This window comes from Halichondria panicea, chromosome 16 (assembly GCF_963675165.1).
Source record: "Halichondria panicea chromosome 16, odHalPani1.1, whole genome shotgun sequence".
NCBI classification, from domain to species: domain Eukaryota; kingdom Metazoa; phylum Porifera; class Demospongiae; order Suberitida; family Halichondriidae; genus Halichondria; species Halichondria panicea.
In genome coordinates, this window is record NC_087392.1 from 3,082,626 (window position 1) to 3,103,267 (window position 20,642).

At 40.2% G+C, this 20,642-nt stretch overlaps 3 protein-coding genes across 3 annotated transcripts; 2 read left to right on the forward strand and 1 right to left on the reverse strand.

Annotated features, from left to right (window-relative positions):
* Nucleotides 1–194: 194 nt before the first annotated feature.
* On the forward strand, nt 195–3,986 carry LOC135350428 (trans-1,2-dihydrobenzene-1,2-diol dehydrogenase-like). Its single transcript, XM_064549207.1, has 5 exons — nt 195–453; nt 2,207–2,374; nt 2,561–2,844; nt 2,991–3,129; nt 3,620–3,986. The coding sequence occupies exons 1-5, from the start codon at nt 253–255 to the stop codon at nt 3,818–3,820; spliced, it is 993 nt and encodes a 330-aa protein (XP_064405277.1). The 5' UTR covers nt 195–252; the 3' UTR covers nt 3,821–3,986.
* A 960-nt stretch (nt 3,987–4,946) lies between these two features.
* LOC135350429 (AP-5 complex subunit beta-1-like) lies at nt 4,947–10,613 on the reverse strand. The gene is made up of 32 exons (XM_064549208.1): nt 10,436–10,613; nt 10,183–10,251; nt 10,093–10,121; nt 9,968–10,046; nt 9,861–9,908; nt 9,748–9,807; nt 9,601–9,675; nt 9,466–9,543; nt 9,344–9,408; nt 9,235–9,289; nt 9,124–9,177; nt 8,897–9,016; nt 8,803–8,844; nt 8,647–8,718; nt 8,539–8,594; nt 8,238–8,431; nt 8,127–8,180; nt 7,910–8,069; nt 7,768–7,857; nt 7,487–7,622; nt 7,267–7,402; nt 7,087–7,193; nt 6,626–6,692; nt 6,421–6,567; nt 6,280–6,365; nt 6,133–6,217; nt 5,945–5,992; nt 5,830–5,893; nt 5,659–5,761; nt 5,549–5,607; nt 5,335–5,453; nt 4,947–5,194 (listed from the first exon to the last, which is right to left on the reverse strand). The coding sequence occupies exons 1-32, from the start codon at nt 10,529–10,531 to the stop codon at nt 5,034–5,036; spliced, it is 2,814 nt and encodes a 937-aa protein (XP_064405278.1). The 5' UTR covers nt 10,532–10,613; the 3' UTR covers nt 4,947–5,033.
* Nucleotides 10,614–10,661: 48 nt separating this feature from the next.
* LOC135350432 (RNA-binding protein 26-like) lies at nt 10,662–20,468 on the forward strand. The gene is made up of 19 exons (XM_064549210.1): nt 10,662–10,804; nt 10,939–11,057; nt 11,264–11,439; nt 11,596–11,747; nt 11,831–11,935; nt 13,275–13,456; nt 13,585–13,737; nt 13,836–13,871; nt 14,032–14,169; nt 14,743–14,963; nt 15,800–15,961; nt 16,012–16,179; nt 16,307–16,453; nt 16,523–16,591; nt 16,721–16,876; nt 19,512–19,658; nt 19,765–19,854; nt 19,947–20,081; nt 20,183–20,468. The coding sequence occupies exons 1-19, from the start codon at nt 10,746–10,748 to the stop codon at nt 20,288–20,290; spliced, it is 2,523 nt and encodes an 840-aa protein (XP_064405280.1). The 5' UTR covers nt 10,662–10,745; the 3' UTR covers nt 20,291–20,468.
* Nucleotides 20,469–20,642: the final 174 nt, after the last annotated feature.

The following is a 20,642-nucleotide window of genomic DNA, read 5'->3' on the forward strand; positions in this document are numbered from 1 at the left end:
AAAAATGCAAACAAATCTACCTGTGAAAATAATATTATGTCACATACAAAATATGTAGTAAGTAAAGTCAAGAGTTCCTAATGAACTCTTGGTAAAGTAGATAAGGGAGTATCATACACAGAATGGGGTCAACATGCAGAATGTCGGCCACACCCATAATTATGGCACGGTCTAGCCTCGAATCATCGGCCTGGTCTCGAGGCTAAACCTTACCAAGATAGTTGTGTCTCTAGCTAGTGACAGTGAGTGGACATGGCTATACGTTGGGGGATATGTTCAGCAGGGAAGATTTCCCATGACTTCGTTGTTGGTCTTAAGTCTTTACCAGATTCTGAGCATCAGGTAGTGGCTGTGGCTGCAAGCAGATCACTGGAGCCAGCTACCAAGTTTGCAGAGACACATTCCATCCCCAGAGCCTATGGATCCTACCAGGAACTGTCCAGAGATTTAGAGGTGTGTTGAGCCCAATATAAAATAATCTAGTGATTCTAGTGCACTGCATGCAAGCACTGTACCCATACCCAAGACCTTTAATAAAGGTCATGCGTGCGTACAGGCATGCATATAAAATAATATCTAACTACCGAAAGCAATGGTAAGGATCGCAAATATTGAGCCCCACCGTCTAGATGAAGCATGTGAAGACTATACCAGCCCAGCACAATCTTGTTTGCGAATTTTTTGTGGTTTCAGTGCGTATGCATGCTCTTCCAACTCCCTACTCTCCCTCAATTTTTCACAAAATGTTTTTATGCCTCGAGGCGTAGCCGCACGAGGGATACGGTAAAGCTGACTGTGTGTGTGTCTGTCTGTCTGTGTGTGTGTGTATTCCAGCTATAACTGCTCAACGGTTACAATGCGACGAAAACTAACAGCTTCTATAGGCTTCTAGCCACGTTCTCTTGGATTTTGATTCGTGGATTAGCAAACTAAAGCTTCTTTCTCGAGTTATGGCTAGTTTGACTCACATTGAAGGCTGTTGCAGTCTCTTCAGAATCTTTCATAGCATCATCTGTTCGCACAAACTTTCTATTCAACTTATGAGTTAGCCTTGCACTTAAGCGCTAGCTTTTTGTTGGCTACAAGAGTTAGAAAGAGCTGCTAAAGAAGCTAGCTATTTTAGTAGCCATTATTGATTGAACTTGCAGACACACCCCTATTCCTGGATGTAGATCTAATGCGCATGCGCGCTCAATACCACGTGTAAGAGAATCCATTTTGCAGAATCAGAATCAATTTTCTGAGGTCCAGGTAAGCCACAAACCAACCTTTTCTACATTATTTTCAATTTGTATTATTGTTATACTATGTTTAATGTTCATTCAATTGCTAACACCTATTTTGTCAATTTGAAATCATAATTATTAACCGGCCTTTCTATAACACTCTAATACTTTTAAGCGAAAGCAAAAACATGGCGAGAGGCATTAGCACAGCGCCAGCTTGAACACTAGTTTGCACAGTTTTTTGGTAAAATTGTTTTATAAGGGATGATACAGTATAGCAAGTTGTAGCATAACAATTATATAGAGTTTTATAAATTAAAGTCTGAGGGTCCGGGTCCCTTACCCTTTCCTTTCTAGCATGCTGAAACGAAAGTCACAAACAGCTACCGTCAGGAGTAAATACCGTATATCTTCTAATTTATCGGACACTTTTCTGGGCAATTTTCGTTGTTCTAATACAGCGGACATTCGGGTGCTTTAATTTTACGTTTTGTTCTAAATATATATCTGGACAATACCTTGAAAAGTTGAGATACATTCCAAGCAACGTAGCTTTATAGCCAGCAAGAGTGCTGCAAGTTAGTAGCTTTGAGTAATTTTAGGTAGCTAGTGCAACTATTCAGTCGCACACTGTTCTATTAAACTTAGCTAGCTTGCATGCAGCTGCATGCTTATTCTAATTATTCTGGACACTTTGCATGCTCTATAAAGATCTGTTCCAATTATGCCTGGACAATTTCCAAAATAGTTATTTTTGCTGTCCGATACATATACGGTAACACAGTACGGTATTAAGTTGGAAACATTAAATCAGTGTGCACATGGTCATCTACATCTGTACAACAACATGCATGGCAACTATACATGCATGGGAAAGCATGTCTTAGCCTCTATTGAATTCTTTCAGGCTGTGTACTTACAATAAGGGATGCAGGGTAAAAATGAAGGTGTACCCCAGACAGAGACCTTACACCTTATAGGTGGACGTTGTGTATGTTGGCAACCTCCATGGCCAGCACAAAACTGCTGTATTGATGATGATTGCCTCTGGGAAGCATGTGCTCTGTGAGAAGCCCATGACTATGTATGCAAAAGACACAGCGGAGCTGATAGCAGCAGCAAGAGAAAAGAACGTGTTTTTGATGGAGGTGTGTGTGTCTATCTAACTCTTTTGTTGTAGTTAGCTTTTGTATGAATCTGACCTTTACATGTATGTAGCATATACAGTATGCTACACAGTGGGCCACTATCGTGTGAGGTGAATAATTATAACCTCATTGTGTAGCTGCAGCACTGCAGCAGAGCTTACTACTATAATTATTTCGTTGTTATAGGCTGTGTGGACACGATTTTTCCCGGCTATAGTGGAGCTACGCAAAAGGATAGCTGCCGGTGAAGTTGGGGATGTTAAGTTCGTCAATGCCCATTTTGGTTTTCGCGTACCAAAGCGATCAGACAGGCTAACAGAGCCAGGTCTTGGAGGTGGGTCGTTGCTGGATGTTGGTGTCTACCCTATTCAGTTTGCGACTATGGTGTTTGGAGAGAGGCCTGAAAGCATCCATACTACTGGCTGGTTGATGGATACTGGGGTGGACGAGACAGCCTTTCTTACACTCAAGTGAGGACATAATTATAATAATTATTGTTATGTGAATATTGATTGCACAAACAATTTTTCAATATTTAGTGGTAGCTCTCTGGCTGTCTAACAATTATTTGCTAATTATGGTTGTATGCAAGACTACGTTGTTATAATAATTATAGATACTCTGGAGAGAGAGTGGCACATTTGGCGTGTTCCACCAATCTTCGATTGAAGAATGAGGCTGTAGTGGTGGGGACAAAGGGGATCCTCAAACTTCCATCCCCTTTCTGGTGCCCTACCAAACTAGAGACAACCTCTGTGAGTTAATTGGTTCCTTTGATGTTTGGACAAGCGATAATTAGTCTGGCCTGTATATACCAAGTGTATCAGAATTCTTACATCACGTGTCGAGGTAACAAGCGGGTAATTGAAGTCATACAGTCCCTTCTGTGTTATATTATTTTATTACACTGTCACGTTGCCTAGAGACATGGGTCGTCGTGCATGAGAATCCGCGTGTTGTATGCAATAATATACAAGCAAACTCGCCCTCGAACTTGTGCCTTTCATACACCATTCAGTCTCATGCTACATCCCTAAATTTGCATGGGCGTGCTAGTTAACACTGTTACATTGAGCGGAGTTTTCATAACCTAGGCTCTCTACTGTCTACACAAGTAAGCTTTGTCATTCCATTAATTGGCATTCTTGCAGTCTCCCCAAAACCCCAATTTCGCAAATGTTCATTTCACACAGGTTTTGCCAATTTAGAATTGCTGTGTTTATGATTACTGAATTTCATGCGCAGGAGGTTCTTGATTTCCCACTACCTGAACCCTACCTCCCCACAAACTTTCAAAACAGTGTGGGCTTGCGCTATGAGGCAAGTGCTGTGAGGGAGTGCATACTGGCCGGCAAAACGGAAAGTGAGGTTGCCCCATTGGATCAAACGCAGATTGTTGCAGACATTGTGGAGTCGGGTCTACAAACGCTAGGCGTTAAGTACTAAATATCGTTGCTATAAACCTTAATTTTGTGAACGATTTTGAACTATAAATTATATAATAGTACTGTTAATGACGTGCGTTGTGATGGATTGACATACGACTCTCTCTCACTCGTTTTTACCATGCTTTGTGGTGATTTACCTGGCCAATCAATTCTAGCAACTTTTACATTGCAAATGTTATTATAACGACGGGTCTCCATAGTTTATAATTGTCGCTTTCATTGTTCAGTACACTTGTAACCTTTCTATGAACAGTACACAGAGTGTATAGCACATTCACTGGTGGTGTACACTGGCAATAATTATGAGTCCTCTTAATAAAAATATAATTGACCAAAAATTGCTGCATTTGTGCAGACATCATGCTTTATTTATTTGGTGTGCACAGTGAAGCTACTCCTTAATTAATTGGAAATTATAACTAGATCTACCCAAATGGCCTTATTTCTACAGATTTGTCAAGCTGTCTGTGAAGTACCTTACCCACACTGTATAGCTGCAAGATACCAGGCATAAAGCCTGAGACGCGCTGCTCCACTCCCAGAGAGAACACTCCTATAGGAAGAGAGTAATAATTATGTCTGTCTTGGTTACATGTAACATTATTTTACTGGTAATCATTTCGTTTCTAGTCCTTTGTATAATTATATGCATGGGTGTTAAGTACAAGTTGCCCAATGCTAGACTAGAGCGGTTTGTAAGTATTCATGTTTTGGCTTATGCACCAGCAAGTATGTGCTTGTAACACGAATTTCAACCAGATCCAGAGGTATATTTTATATTTATAAATTCTTTTTTACTGTTTAGTATATAGTCAATGCACTAATAGATCTACTGCAGATAGACATTGTAATCAGTGTCCTGCATCGATCCATGGTGGGTTATAAATTAATTCGAGTTGATCTATATAACATAATCATGTAATTATACACAAGTCATGTATGCATGTATAGGTAGGTGTCAATATCATTTATTTATTTATAATATTATACATGCATGTATATATTATAGCTATAGATTTTGAATTCTACAGCCCTTGATTGTACGTTACATATAATTATATAATGTGTATTATGCATGCAGCTACAAAACCTTCTGAGTATATTTATTATGACTGTGTAAAACGTGTATTATGCAGCTCTGATCGTGAGGAATAAAGTGTTTCATAACGAAAATTATTATTTAGCTGCACAACAAAACACAAAAGTATTCATCAGTTTGAAACCAGTTGCTGTAGAAATCTATGAGCTAGAGGGAGAACATCCCAACTGTCCGTTGCTATGAACACGCTTGACATGTCTTCATGCAATTGAAACTGTAGCAGTAGATAGAAGGATGGAGGGAGGAAAATCATCACCTTGTGCACATGACTATCTGCAGATGTGAAACGTGCTGTTAAAGGTCACATACAGACTCTTATGCATGCTTGGTATAAATCTGTTCCACATGTAGTTTCACTCTGTTATTTTGAGCTTATGAAGCTTATGCCCAAAGAATTGCGATCAATAATGTACCTTGGTTGAGTTCACAGTGAATTTCAAATGCATGAAGCTGTGCACAGTTGAAACTCCACTCATTCTGGTCTTTGGGAAGATGCTGGATCGACAGTACCCCTTGTGAGTCCTTTGTTCCTCTAGATACAGTACAAAAGATTGCTGATAAAATACACATAAATGAGTCTGCTAAGGAGGACTGGTATAATGGGGGATTTATGCAATCAACACTCACTTGTGATCTGATGCTTCAAGAGCCGTCCACAGTGATTCGAACAGTTTGCTTGCTGAAACCTGTATAAACATGACAGAAACTTTCAAACAAAATGTACTTCACAAACTTACTGACGGAGGAATGCATACTGGTTGAAAGAGGTCACTAAACTCTAGTTTGATGGGATCCAGTGCCACAGAATAAGATAAACCGTCATCAGTGCTAAATGTCACACTACGTTAAAGAGAGGCAGAAAGATAAATTTAAGTATAGTAAAATTAAGACATTAAGACATTGCCTACTTGATATTGAATTCAGCAGGTACTGGTTGCTTAGGATAGAACGACAGAGTGATCATCTTTGAACCTAGTGGAACACCAGTGAAGTGTATTATACTTATTATTTCAAGGAACTCACTCTCAGAAGTAACCCTGTTGCTTGCACAAAGACACGGTAGGAAAATATCTGCAGAAAACATGTGTGCTCTGGTAATAAGTATCATATAGGTCACTGGCTCACTATATATTATTATATACAGGTAGAATCAAAATCTATAACCTCTAGCTCTACTACGTGCTTGCCCGAGTGCTGATGTCTATTCTAACCTGGGGAGGAGTAGTAAGGTCCATTAGTGCTCAACTTTAAAACCAAAGCAAATATCCTCTGAGAAATATCTTTAGGTTTTTTTTCCTTAGCAAAATAAAACAATGGTAATACAAATTCATCTAGTAAACAAGCATTATTATGCTTACATAGTGTACACGGTATTGCAGTTTGATTGGAAACTTCCTCGTGGTCTCCTCTCCTGAACCTGCCCTCTCACATTGCAGTGAGGAATCTGCACAACAGGAAACAAAATAATCACATGTAGACGATGTTACAATGTATTGTACCTGAGTCCTGTCCCTCAGATGCTGGTTGGTAATGGTTAACTGTCTCATTCCCTTCCTCTCGGGATAGTGACAGAAAAGTGCTGGACTCCAGTGCCCTAAGCACACGGACGGTAGGGGCAGAGGGGAAGGCGTTGTCAGATATCCTGGCTGTAAAGGTATTGCAGAGCATGTAAATCGAACGGGATGATAGGCTGACCTAGTTTACCTTCAACAATGGCAGCTAAGCTTGAGCCAGTGGCTGTGTCAGATGCTAGAGACAAGATGGCGAAAAGCTAAAAGAAAAAGCAAACAGTTAAAGTAGACTGACTATACACTGGTGCATCTGAATATAGTAGACACTTCGGGATCAGGAATTTTGTCCACTGCGGAGGTTGTCCCTTGTAGGGACTTTTATCATGGCTTGAAAAATATAGCTTTAGAAGGCTGCTTAAATTGGTTTTTCAAAACTAACTGACTTCATATTTGGAGGCTAATTTACATGAATTTGTAATGAGGTGGCTGCATTTCAGAAAATAGCCGCATTTTAAGAGCATGCAATATTTCCTTCATCTAGAATTTTGAGGAGTTTGCTCATTCTACAGTACGTTGAATTTGCAGAATACTTAGGTCGTTATTTTTTTAGAGGGTCCTGAGTATTGCAGTGAAAATGTATGCATCTAGGTCTACCTTTTCTCCCGACACAGTAAGAAGAAGCTGGTGATAAAACCTAGATCTGTCACGAATGTCCAAGTCCTTGTATCGATGAGCAAGGAGCTGCAGCAAGGTTGACAGATCTGCACAGGTAACCAAAGGCAAAGTAATAATGTTGTTGGTATCAAAATTAATATAGAAGCAGAGCTTGTTTACCATTGAAGATAAGCTCAGTTTGGTGCAGCTGCATCAGTGTGGTGCATATATCCAGAATTAAGTTGCCAATGTCCCAAACACCACTCTCACAAATTGAGCTCTCCTTCAAAATTCTCAGTAGTAGCTGGACCAGTACCTAAAAATGATTTTAGTAAATGTGTGAACTAGTGCACATACTGTATGCACCATTCTCTACTATCGACGTGGTATAGATACATACAATGGGACTGATCTGAGGGTTGGTTGCAGCATGCCTGATGAACAACAAGTGGAGATAGAGATATATGAGGATTTGGGAGAGCTCAACTGTGACAAGATACTGAGTTATCTCTGAGAGAACGTTGAGAGGAAGGGAACTACAGGGATGAAGCAAATGCAGGAGGAAGCATTGTGTAATTTTAGTGAGAGAATTAAGCAAACTAAGGTTATGTACAGCTATACAGCTTAGTTTCTCGTGCAAGCACACTATTAAACATTGTTAAATAATTATACACATTGTACCTGTCTGGATGAGAATTGTGCACAGCACCTATGAAGTCGATAGTGTGAGGGATAAGCTGAGGGTGGGCTAAAGTGATGTCCAACACAAGCCTGTAGAGTCAGACACTACGTAAATAGAACGTTGGTACTGAATGATATTTACTTTTCTACTTCTTTTGTTCTGCTGGAGTTGTGATCGGAGTCAACTTGAAGGTAGGCAAGCAGCACTTTGTAGAGGGTCACAGCAGGTGGACCACCCATGTCGTACTGCACCATCTTCAGCACATTGCTGGCTATCTGACGAATGGGCTTACAAAGAATACCTGAGGAGTGGTCTATTCTCAAACCGATTAAGCTAATGTGTACACGAATCAGCTTACTGTTAGCGTAGTAATCTTCTCTGAACAGTGCTTTACACTTGCATAGGAAGATATCTGAAACGATTCCTCTTTAAAAAATTCAATGTTCAATGTACACCAATATACACCCACCTAGTGAATCAAACACAGTTGGGGTCACAATCCTTTGGCTGAGATCCTCCTCCACTGAGAGCAGCCCCTCGTCCACAGGACTAGTTATCTCTCTCCCTACGTCGCCCTCAGTACGCAGCCTCTCCAGTAGCCAGCCCCACACAAGAGCTCTCTGTTCGTCAGACAATCGTGGCTGACCAGCATGAATCAACTGCCTGCAAGAAGAATGGCATTAATAGCATGTCCAGACAAAACTAATTCAAGAGGGAGCACCCTTAAATATAAAATCATAGGTGTTGTCTCTAGTATTACAAAACTGTACCTTGTATGGATATCTTGATTGTCACCACTGTCACATATATCTCCACCAAACTTTCCCTGTACGATGCAACAAGTGCCACCAACATTGTAAATGGTTGCATGAACTCACCCTCAAAGAGAGAACTAAGTGGAAAAGTTGTATGTCATGTGAAAAGGAATGGCTGAGCAGTCTCTTCAGTACCTACACCGTTGCATGTAAAGAGAGTTATAGCCTAATAGGTATTGTTTAACTCCATGTGAGTTTTCTTACCTACAATAAACTCACCTTTGGAGACAGGGAACGGCAACTATCCACAATTGAGATCAACTACAGCGGTGCACATGTACGTATACGTGAAAGTACTCGTATACAACCTTACCTTGTGTGCGACATTTGATAGACATGGTGGAGAGAGCAGATATGAGTTGTCTATAACAGAAAGCACTCCTTTCTTGACCTCACTGAATCTCTCTGCTACCAGTGAGCTGCTCAATGCAGGCTGATAAGATAAAACAGTGGTGAATCGTTAATATATGGGAAAGGGAAAAAGTACTCTTGTTTCGTGTGCAGCTAGATTACAAAGCTTTGAGTAGAGATAATTCGTACCTTTGTTAAGATAGTTTGAGCATGTTCCTTGAAAGTTTCTGGAAGCTTGAATGACTGGTATGAAGAAATAAATGGAGTAAGTTACATATTGCACACCAGGTAATTGCTAACCCTGAGAGGGTCTGAGTGAGAGAGGAGATCAACAAGATTGTCTTGAGCTTGAATGCTGTAAAGTTTGAAGATCAAGGCAGGCATTTACGATTACATAACACTGTTTTACCTGTTCCCATGCTGTTGCAGGATAAATAGCTGCACAGCATTATTCAGCACAGTTGTGAAGAGCATCTACGAGAAAAAACCACAAGTTAATACTGTTGTACAGTAGTACATACATAATCTCACAGTGTAGTGCTGATGTACATACGAGTTCTCAGCTTGACTCATACCGTAGAAATGGCCAACTTTAGATGCAAGCAAGCCCTAAAGTAAAGCACAATACTTCATTTTATATTAATTGTTACCATAACATCCACTTACTGGATATGACATCTCTAACTCAGTAAGGCAGTCACATGCCATTGACTTGAGCAGAAGGTTCGACTCTGACTTAACCTGAATATGGAGTGTAGTTAATACAATGTACCTGTCCAGTATTTCTGAAAGTTATGTTAATACAGAGCATACCTTTTCAACGATTTCAAACAAGAAAACAATGAAATCCACAAGGTACACTTGGTGTTCTGTCTGTATTGTATAATAGTTGTAAGTCACAATGAGACTTTTATTACACTGCATACCAACAACTCCTCCATTTGAATCAAAAGAGATGTGATGGTACACAAGATCTGAGGTCAAAAGTAAAAATTCGGTTGTGTACATGTAATTTACAGTGATGAGTGGGTACCTGTGAGAGAAAGAATGCACCAGCTGTGCTTCGCTGCTGCCTAAATGCCTCATTCAGAGCTGAAATCACTGACTCCAATCTGAACTACCAAATTCACACTAATTTAGGACTCGTCACACACTCACCTGCTAGACTCTTTAAACAGAACTTGGGCCTAAAGAGAGCATTAGAAAATAAAGACTCATGCACTAGTACTAGAGTGCATGCATGCTCACAGTTTCTTGCCATGTTGTAAGGATGAGAATCTTCAGTTGCTCATCTTTCTCCTGCTCAGAACAAATAACCTGGGAAAGAAGTAAGGTTTGATTACACAGTGTCTCTGAAGAGTTCAAATCTCAGCAATTTGACAGCCACTGTTTAGCTAGTTACTGGGTAGATATGGTACATGTAATACATTATAATAATTATTGTGCCATTTGCCCACAGCTAGTTAAGTTGTCATGGTTGTACTGTAGATAATGTTCATACCTGTGTCATTGCTGCTATCAATGATTCAAGATTCCCCTTTCTTGTCAGCAGGTAGGTAGCAGGAGCACTACGAAAATCATTCCACTGATAAGCCATCTTAAAAAGAATAGCAGAACAGAGTGCTAGTGCCAGAACTATATTTTAATTAACAAAGTCTCCATATCAGGACCACGCCCACTATTTCATTAATGCTGACTTAGCTGTTTTTACAACCACGTGTGCTAGTTAGTTCGCTTGGTTTCTAAATAGCGCTACCATCATCCAAACACTTTTATAATAAAAATATAGATCAAATTGTGTACCAAGAGGAATGCAAATAAAAGACACAGACAAACTGAAAGAATGGCTGCTGAAGAAGTTGGAGCCACTGTAATCACTATTACTTTCTCTATGTAGATTCCATTGGCTAGAGATGAATATAGCTTAGTGTTTTTCGAGCTTGGTGTGTGTTTATTTTGTATGATGGGATCCTTGTATGATTATATGTGGGTGCTTGTGTGCAGGTGTGATGCAGACCCTGCTGCCTTGGCCAAGTACGTTGTAGCGTTGCTACGAAAAGAGAAACCAAAAGCAGCTTTGAAAGAACTCTGTATTGACCAGCTAGAAGTTTTTCTAGCCAAAGGTGTGTCCACCATAAATATAATTATTTCTACCCCTGTGCCCTCACAATTGCATACTAGAATGGCTATGCAGCTAGTTCATATAATGCCAACATTACCACTATATAACTTCACGTGTCAAGGGTGGAGTATTGTAATTGCAGGTCATGACTGATAGATGTAACCACCAGACATAATTAATTCTAAAGTGTGTCACTTCATTATGCAGAGACAGCAGGATTTGTGGAGCAGCTTTTTGCTGGCCTGGACAACGAGTTGTACCTCAAGGGGACAGACTCTGTTCCACCCACCAACACCGGCAGCAAGACCCCACCTCCACCACCGGCACCAGACACTGTTAGTGTGGAGAGGATGCAGTCAGAAGACCATAGCAGGAGGAATGAGGTACATATACATGTAACTACACTGTACAAGCTGAGTGTTCCATAGGTGTGGTACACTGTATATTAACATGATTTATACTAACTTGCATTCCTTGCCAAAAACTTTTCAGTTTAAAAACCTTCAGGTGTAAGTGCCATGCTGTATCATAATCTGTAGGTGGATGATGAGGACAGGGATTTTCGTCGGTCAAAGCGATTGGGTGATGGTGGAGCTCCAAAGAGAGTGGTTTCCACTGTAACAAGTAGCACTGGACTTGGAAGAAAAAGGAGAATAGATGCTCCTCAGGAGATCAGTCAAAGTTCTGTGAGGTATGTTACAAGAAAAATTAATGTCCCAATAGACTGTGTGTTTTTGTACCCTCTAGAAAATAATTGCTGTTGTTGTTTTTTAGGCGCCGTATTGAGCACAGTGGTGGCTCTGCTGTCAGTTCTTCCTCAGGTACTGCAAAAAGGCCAGTCAGAGAAAGGCTGGGAGTGAGGCAGGACGATCTGAGGAGGTAACAGAATACAGGGTTTTGTAGAATCTTTGCAACAGTACTGTGTAAAGCTTAAGCGCCTATGTACACTGGTTTACAGATGAGTAACCTCAATACTTATTACCATTAACGACCACCTCCAAAGAGCAACCACACGCTTATAACGGCCAAAAGCTCAGGTCCAGATTGAAACTACAATGACTTCAATGTAAAGCAACCTCTCAGGAGCGACCACCTCTCTACTCCGTATAACAAGCAGCTTTCTAGTCCCCAACAGCTTTAGCAATGGAAAATAACCTCCCAGAACGGACAGCCGCACCCAGAATTAGCAGGAAATTATTGCTGAGATAGCATTATTTTGCACAATCGTGAAAACTTAGCTGTAGCTTGTCCCTGCAGCCTTTTCAAAGCTTGTATGAGCTAAATAAGCAGTTAGCAAAACTCCAAGATTCATTTGCAGCAAGAAATGACTCATAAAGCGTACATAGCTGGCAATCGAAACCTCCCAAGGAAGACCACCACTCTATAACGGCCAAAAGGCTGTTCCCCAATGGTGTCCGTTTTATGGAGGTTCCACTTTATAACTACATCTGCAACATTTGCAGTACTAGAATATTTTTGGAGTGTTGATCAATTTGCAATATATAATCATAAAAACCTGTACTGGTACTGTTATGATACTGGTACTGTTATGACACAAGATCCTTCGTGACGCACTAGTTACACTGTATGTACTGTATTCTACAAGAAAAAAGTGAGGAAATTGTCTTGGGAGCCAAAGCCAAAGCAAACTAAGGTATACTCAGCAAGATGGCAGATTATAGGAAGGTTTGAGTAAGTCATGTGAGAATAGAAGTAGCACACAATCTCTGTGTTGACCCATTACAGTAAGTATACGATATGTATGTAGAACACAGTCAACTAGCAATAATTACACAGCATGGTACAATGTAGCCTCGAGACCAGGCCGATTAAAATCGGCCTGGTCTCAAGGCTAGGTACAATGATGTTTATAGCCTCTCATCTACAATAATAAAAGTGTCTATTACATAATAGTATTGAGTTTACTCATCTGTAAACCACAGTGTACAATAGGCTGCTTTACACAGCACTGTTGCAAAGATTCTGCAAAACCCTGTTATACCATAATTTTAATTTTGTTATACCATAATTTTGATGTTATACATGTAAATATGTATTACGTACAGGTAATGCATTGCGGTTGTTGCTCTGATGTGTACTACATGTGCATTCATATGTGTATAATTAAAGCGTGTATAGCAACATCTCTAGTTTGTCTGCTATGGTATATATATATATATATACCAAAATCTTAAATCTTACAAATGTATATGTACAGTGGTGACAGGCGAGGGAATAGGTACCAGCATCGTGGCCGCAGCAGCTCTTCTTCAAACTCTGACAGTCAGTCGAGCTCGGACAGTGACCGGAGGAGCAGGGGGAGGAAGAGAGTACATTACTCTAAGAACCGCTCCTCCTCCACTGAAGACATGAGGAAGCAGCGTTGCAAGGACTATGATGGTGAGATGTGACCACCTTTAATTCAACATGATAGTCCAGTGTGTATGACAACCTTTAATTCACCATGACATGTAGTCTAGTGTGTATGTCGACAGTGTCTGACTGCATAAACTTTACACACTCCACAGAAAAGGGAGTGTGTATCCTTGGTGAAAGCTGTCCCTATGATCATGGTGTTGACCATCTCGTTATTGGAGGGAATGAAATGCCCCAGTTTCCTGGTCCACCTGGGATACTACCCCCCCACGGCATGCCCCTACCTCCCAATGCTACAAAATCAGGTGAGCCTTCTGTACCATGGAAGCTATACAGTAGCTATAAACGATACGTTGTGCAACCAGAGTTTCACATTGCTGTACATGTACTTACACCTTTGTAGACATGATAATTTCTCCTCTGCTGTCTGGACGACCACGTAAGCACTACGTTAATCAGCATCCATCATTAATAAATATACAATTAGATAGGATCAGGAGTAGAGGAATTCATCTGCTCCTGATAGGATATTTTTGGAAATTATGGTTAACAAGTATCATCTGAGTCACATTTGCATGTACATGTATGTATGATCGCAGATGGATCAGTGCCGGTGACTGATGGGTACAACCCTGAAGATCCAGCTCTCAGTAGTGCCTCAAAGTCTGACTTCCTTCCTGTTCCGCTGATGTTGCCTATGGGTCCTCGGTTTGGCACATTACCCCCTCCAATTCATGGTATGATAATGTCTAGAAAACAAATAATTATACAAATGTACTGTGTAGCATGTAGTTTCGTAAGTGTCAATTTTGACAGCATTAAAGAATGGATCGTACTTGCAACCTGATTGGTTAGAGGTAGTGTTCTATCTAAGTGTGTTAGAACATTGCGTATAATATTATATACCATATAGCGCGAAATTTTTTCACTGTTTTCGTGGGTACTTAAAATACTATACAAAAATTATTCCCACGAAAATTATTAGAATTATCTGCTGTAACGTGCAAAGATTAAAGGCATGGCTTCTGGTAAGCAGTTAACCCACGAAATTTATTCAACGAAATGGTTTTAGAGGCCATTCCACGTGCCTTGAAAATTTCGCACTATACGGTATGTATATAAAAAAAATCATGTTAGCTAGAGTAGATAAGAACAAGCAAACATTACAGTGATGACCATTGTTGATACGTACTGTACATGTACAGTGTATGAACTATTACGTAGATACTGCCAGAAAGGCATTGCGTACAATGTACATGTATTTTGTACTGAGCCACTACAATCAATCATGCATGCCACTGTTAATTCAGGTGTGACAATTCCTCCACTGTCTCTGTCATCTGTACATCCTCGAGTGATGCGCTTTGACCACTCAAATAGTGCCCCACCCACTTTTACCCACCCTCGTCCATTCATGGGCCGACATAAACCATCTGATACTCTCATTGTAAAGAAGGTTCCTCGAGATCTGAACACCATCACTAAGATCAGTGGTCACTTTGAAAAGTTTGGATCTATAGTCAATATCAAGGTATGTATATGCACAATGTAGTACATGTATAGTGGAACCTCCATTAACGACCACCTCCAAAGAGCAACCACACGCTATATAATGGCCAAGAGCTCAGGTCCGAATTGAAACTACAATGACTTCAATGTAAAGCAACCTCTCAGGAGCGACCACCTCTCTACTCCGTATAACGAGCAGCTTTCTAGTCCCCAACTAGCTTTAGCAATGGAAAATAACCTCCCAGAACGGACAACCACATCCAGAATTAGCAGAAAATTATTGCTGAGATAGCATTATTTTGCACAATCGTGAAAACCTGGCTGTATAGCTTGTCTCTACAGCCTTTTCAAAGCTTGTATGAGCTAAAGAAGCAGTTAGCAGGGCCCCAAGATTCATTTGCAGCAAGAAATAACTCATAGAAAATACATAGCTGGCAATCGAAACCTCCCAAGGAAGACCACCTCTCTATAACGGCCAAAAGGCTGTTCCCCAATGGTGTCCGTTTTATGGAGGTTCCACTGTAGTTATAATACAGTGCAGGGTTTCATCTAGGATTAAAATTTTGAGGGGGAATGTTGGCAAAATGTTTGGCCACTCCCACATTTGTTGACCACACCCTCATTACATGCTCGTAGATCTAGTTACATATTGCACATACTACAGTAATGATGTCATTATTCTACAACATTTTGGGGGGAAGGTTCATCCCTGCCCTCCCACTAGATGAAACCCTGACAGTGGTATATTTACTGCACTGTACAAGTAATTGTGCGCACTACAGCTGCGATAATTATGAGTTTTCCCCCTTCATCAAACAACCCGCCATCTGTGGCATGAATTTTTATTCACCCTCCCAGGTTCGTCATGAAGGTGACCCTGAAGCTGCACTAGTGCAATTCTCCTCACCAGGCGAGGCAACTAAAGCTCACAATAGTGCTGAAGCTGTGCTCAGCAATCGATTTATCAAGGTCTTCTATCTGAAGCAGAATGATCTGCCCAGACAAGAAGTCTTCTTGGAAGTATGTGTTTTCGTAATTCTCTTGAATAATTATAATTATTTGTCCACCAGACCCCAGTATCGTTGGCCGTATCTGTATGTGGCCCCCCTACCAGTGTGTCTTCCACTGTGGTCTCATCTAGTGATCAGAGTACCAAGGTTACAGCAGAACCCACACCTGATAGCAGTAGTGTGGCCATCAAACGGAGACAAGGAAGTGATAACCAGCCTGCAAAAATGGTGAAAAAAACGTTATGTGCACAATTGTATCTAGCATGACACATGTACAGAGGCTGCGATTTTCGCTCTCTCTCCTGCTATATTCTGTAAATGCAGTTGGTACATGATTATATCCACCCGCTCTCAGATCTTGCCCCAAACTGCTATCCTCCCGTCAGCTCTTCCTCAGGTTAGCAGAAAGCAACAAAAGAAAAACACTGAGGCAGTCAAGAAGAGCCTTGAACTGCAGAAAAAAACTCATGAACTTCTTCAAAAACAGATTGAGCAACAAAAGGTGCTACTGTACTTAGTTGACGATCTCTCACATTGTAGTGTACATTTTTCATGATATATAATTATACAGTTGCTGATCTCTAAACTTGAAAAGAGTGGCAAGCTGCTGCCTCCTGAAGAAAAAACCAAAATACAATTGGTAATGACGTTAGTACATTACAAATAGTTATTGTTCCTGTAAATGTTGTGTACATTGTGTTGTACCATTGTGTTGTACCATGGACCAAGTTTACATGACTTTCTAAAGGATATTGTTTGTTACGTGCAGACACTGAAGTCTCTGTCTACTAACATCACTAAGCTGAAAGAAGCGGCTACTACCATCAAGAAGAGAGCTGATACAGCCAAGGAAGACCAGACAAAAAAACAACCTTCGATTGACGCAGCTGACCTGAGAAAGAAAGCTGATGCTCTCAGAAAAGAGGTACAGTAAAACAATGTATTGTGTAAGGTTGTGTAAGGTTGTGCAAGTTTGTAGCAAGGTTAAGAGTGAAATATGGGATCAACAAGTAACTTGCAAGTAAATGGTAATAATATAGGTAAGGCACTCGGCTTCGCCTCACGCCGCCTTAAGGTTACGGTAAACCTAAATTTTCTTGTAATGATTTTTGTTTTTGTGAAACTATAAATGCCACGATAGAAAGTTACACTTACATCTTACATATAAATATATAGGTGTATCATTTTGTATGACAAGTATCAATCATTAAAACATTCCAGTGCAAGCTCTGAGCAATTATTAATGTTACTAGAAACAACACAAACTAGTAGTCAAATTGAACTTCTTCTAGCTCTGCGTTCTTGCTCTTTTACTGACCAGGCTACACAAAGCGTTTTTTCGTTCCTGGCCAAGAAACTCTCACAACACAAGAATATGCACGTAAAATGGTTAACAGAGCCAAGGAAAGCAGCCTCTTGTGAGCTTTCAGTAGTGCATGAGGCGTGCAGTGAAAATTAATCTGGCAGCAAAAGGGTTAAACAGCTTAATACGCATAATTATGCCTCGAGGCGTATATAGCCGCACGAGGGATGCGGTAAAGCTGACTGTGTGTGTCTGTGTGTCTGTTCCAGCTGTAACTGCTCAACGGTTGCAATGCGACGAAAACTAACAGCTTTTTAATATAGGCTTCTAGCCACGTTCTCTTGGATTTTTATTCGTGGATTAACAAACTAAAGCTTCTTTCTCGAGTTATGGCTAGTTTGACTCACATTGAAGGCTGTTGTAGTCTCTTCAGAATCTTTCGTAGCATATCTGTTCGCACAAAGTTTCTATAAGTTAGCCTTGCACTAAAGCGCTAGCTTTTTTGGGCTACAAGAGTCAAAAAAGAGCTGTAAAGCTAGTTGCTATACCGTAGTAGCCATTAATTTTGTAAACGTGCAGACACACCCCTTATAATAAGGCGCATGCGCATTACATACACAGGAATAAGGCTTAAATTATTCTTGTGTATGTAATGCGCATGCGTGCTCATCCCCACGTGTGAGAGAATAATATCCAGATCCTGGCAGAATCATCTTTTTATTGAGGGCCTGGTAAGCCACAAAACACTACCATATGCACAATAATTATAGATACATAAGTATTTTCTTCTTAGATATTATCAAGAGTAGATTATCTACTCTTGATATTATATAGACACTGAACTCCAGATCCTAGAAAGATCAATTTTCTTCTTTCTTGAGGTCCTGGTAAGCCACATAATACAATAGATAACAACAATATAGATGCATGTAAATAAGTCTTTTCTTCTCAGTGAGTTTATATAGATAGGCTAACTTTAATATTATAGAAAGCATAACATGGCGAGAGGCATTAGCACAGCGCAGCTTGCAATACTCGTTATCATAAGTATTCAACCTTCTTATAGAAAATAGGCATAAGGCCAATCATTTTTATGTAATCAAGTGAAGCTTCTGTTCCCAATCTCTAGCTCTCTTTCCTTTATAATTATGGTCTGAGTAAGTAAATAGTATGTTTCTCATGGAGCAGTTTTTCAAAGTACAACTAAAGGGCGTATAAAAAGAGAGAGGACATGCAACTGACTATCAAGCGATCGCTTTCACTAAGCAGATGACTGACCTCTTGTGTTTTACTTCTCCAGTCCAAAAGTAATACCCACAAAACAAGCTGTAGCAGTGGTGGAAACTCTACTGCAATCTCCATTACTGCCCATTCTACTGATTATATAATACTACTGTCAAAATGTGTGTTATTTGTGACAAAAATTTTACACAATCTAAGTATAGCAGCTGTGTTGTCTGTTGTGCAGCTAGTGCATGCAACAATAATTATATTCTCCCCATGCTCTTTCAGCTAAGGGGGCCACTTAGCCTTATTTTCCCCATTCTTGAACTGTTAGCTAGTGCATGCAACAATAATTATATTCTCCCCCATGCTCTTTCAGCTAAGGGGGCCACTTAGCCTTATTTTCCCCATTCTTGAACTGTTAGCTAGTGCATGCAACAATAATTATATTCTCCCCCATGCTCTTTCAGCTAAGGGGGCCACTTAGCCTTATTTTCCCCATTCTTGAACTGTTAGCTAGTGCATGCAACAATAATTATATTCTCCCCATGCCCTTTCAGCTAAGGGGGCCACTTAGCCTTATTTTCCCCATTCTTGAACTGTTAGCTAGTGCATGCAACAATAATTATATTCTCCCCATGCCCTTTCAGCTAAGGGGGCCACTTAGCCTTATTTTCTCCATTCTTGAACTGTTAGCTAGTGCATGCAACAATAATTATGTTCTCCCCGTGCCCTTTCAGCTACAATGTAAGGGGGCCACTTAGCCTTATTTTCCCCCATTCTTGAACTGTTAGGTGCACTAGCTAACAATAATTTTAATGAACGAAATTCATAGTTTTCTAGGGAAAACACTGTAAATTAGAGTCAGCTGTTGGAGATATGAAAAGAAATTTGCTACTGTATGTGCTAATTGGTTACATAAAAGTTTATGTACACCGCAACTACCAAATTTTCTCTGGATATCTGTATTAATTTTATGAATGCTTTATCGGCAGATATTGTCTACTCTGCTTGACTATATTTCTTTTGTCAGGCTCATGAACTTGGATTGTTGAAGAACTTTTCGCAACCCCTGACTGACAGTAGGAAGGGACCTCTAAGACCAAAGCAAGCAGCAAAACCCCGAAAGCTTCTAGTGATTGGTACACAAGAAAGAGACAAACTTACAGTCTATTTTGAAGTAAGCAAGAGAGAATAAATCTGTAGCTAGAATGTTCGCTTTTTTCTCTGCTGTAAATAAACTGTACATAATTATGCATGTAATTTCCTGAATTGTTATTTTACAGTCATTTGGTAATTTGGAACAAGTAGAAGTCGATCCTGCAAATAATAACAACTTAATCTTCACATTCAGAAATGCTTATTCAGCTAACAAGGTTGGTCTTTTACATTTTTTCGTTTGGTAGAGTGTTATGTGTATTACATTGTCAGGTTTACACTTACATTTGCATTATTGTCTATTTTCAAGGCTGTAAAAAGTGGTTCTGTGTTCAACGGTAAGCCTCTCATAATGAAGTGGTACGCTCCAAAGCCGGTACATACTGAATCCTCTCCTACTCTCCCTCGGATGGTTGCTACTGACAAGCCAAACAATAACGAGCAGGTACAGTGCAGTATAATCATAATTATTTACTGTCTACTCTACCTTCTATCATGTCCTCTTCTGTTACACATGTTCCTAGCAGTCTTACGTTTGCCGTGCAGATTATGCCTATTGCTGGTGCCATTCTGTTGAAGCCTGATCCAGCTGCCCTCCACCTGGCAGAGGACAGTGACGATGACAAGGAAGAAAGTCGCTCTTGGAAACGATGAGTGTCCCTTCATGATTGAATCAAGACTGTTTTCTTAGCGTTATTTACTGCTCTGTGTTATTTGTAATGTAGTTAGCTCTGTTGGTGCTTGTACCCTATACCTGCATTTACTCACTCTTCACAAGAAAAATCCATAATGTTAGGCTGTACATCTACATGTAAATGTGCAGTTGTTAAAATGGTTAAAGATGCGTGCAGGTATAAAAAATGACCTGGGAACAAAAGCATAATGAAGTAGTACTGATTGAAACATTCACCTTTTAAGAAGTCTACTGCTTCGTTTCTTGATTACAGCTTTCATGGAATTGTATGCTGTGGAAGGTATCAATATAATTGTTGTTGTGCAAGGGTCA

Bases quoted from the DNA above. Each gene is read 5' to 3' on its own strand.
- LOC135350428 (XM_064549207.1), top strand. From the start codon at position 253: ATGGCTATACGTTGGGGGATATGTTCAGCAGGGAAGATTTCCCATGAC. The intron at 454-2,206 runs GTGTGTTGAGCC...TACACCTTATAG, and splicing joins AACTGTCCAGAGATTTAGAG to GTGGACGTTGTGTATGTTGG. The intron at 2,375-2,560 runs GTGTGTGTGTCT...TCGTTGTTATAG, and splicing joins AGAACGTGTTTTTGATGGAG to GCTGTGTGGACACGATTTTT.
- LOC135350429 (XM_064549208.1), bottom strand. From the start codon at position 10,531: ATGGCTTATCAGTGGAATGATTTTCGTAGTGCTCCTGCTACCTACCTG. The intron at 6,693-7,086 runs GTAGACCTAGAT...TTTTTCTTTTAG, and splicing joins TTACTGTGTCGGGAGAAAAG to CTTTTCGCCATCTTGTCTCT. The intron at 5,894-5,944 runs GTGAGTTCCTTG...GTGTTCCACTAG, and splicing joins CAACAGGGTTACTTCTGAGA to GTTCAAAGATGATCACTCTG.
- LOC135350432 (XM_064549210.1), top strand. From the start codon at position 10,746: ATGCAAATAAAAGACACAGACAAACTGAAAGAATGGCTGCTGAAGAAG. The intron at 16,180-16,306 runs GTGAAAAAAACG...ACCCGCTCTCAG, and splicing joins ATAACCAGCCTGCAAAAATG to ATCTTGCCCCAAACTGCTAT. The intron at 20,082-20,182 runs GTACAGTGCAGT...TTTGCCGTGCAG, and splicing joins AGCCAAACAATAACGAGCAG to ATTATGCCTATTGCTGGTGC.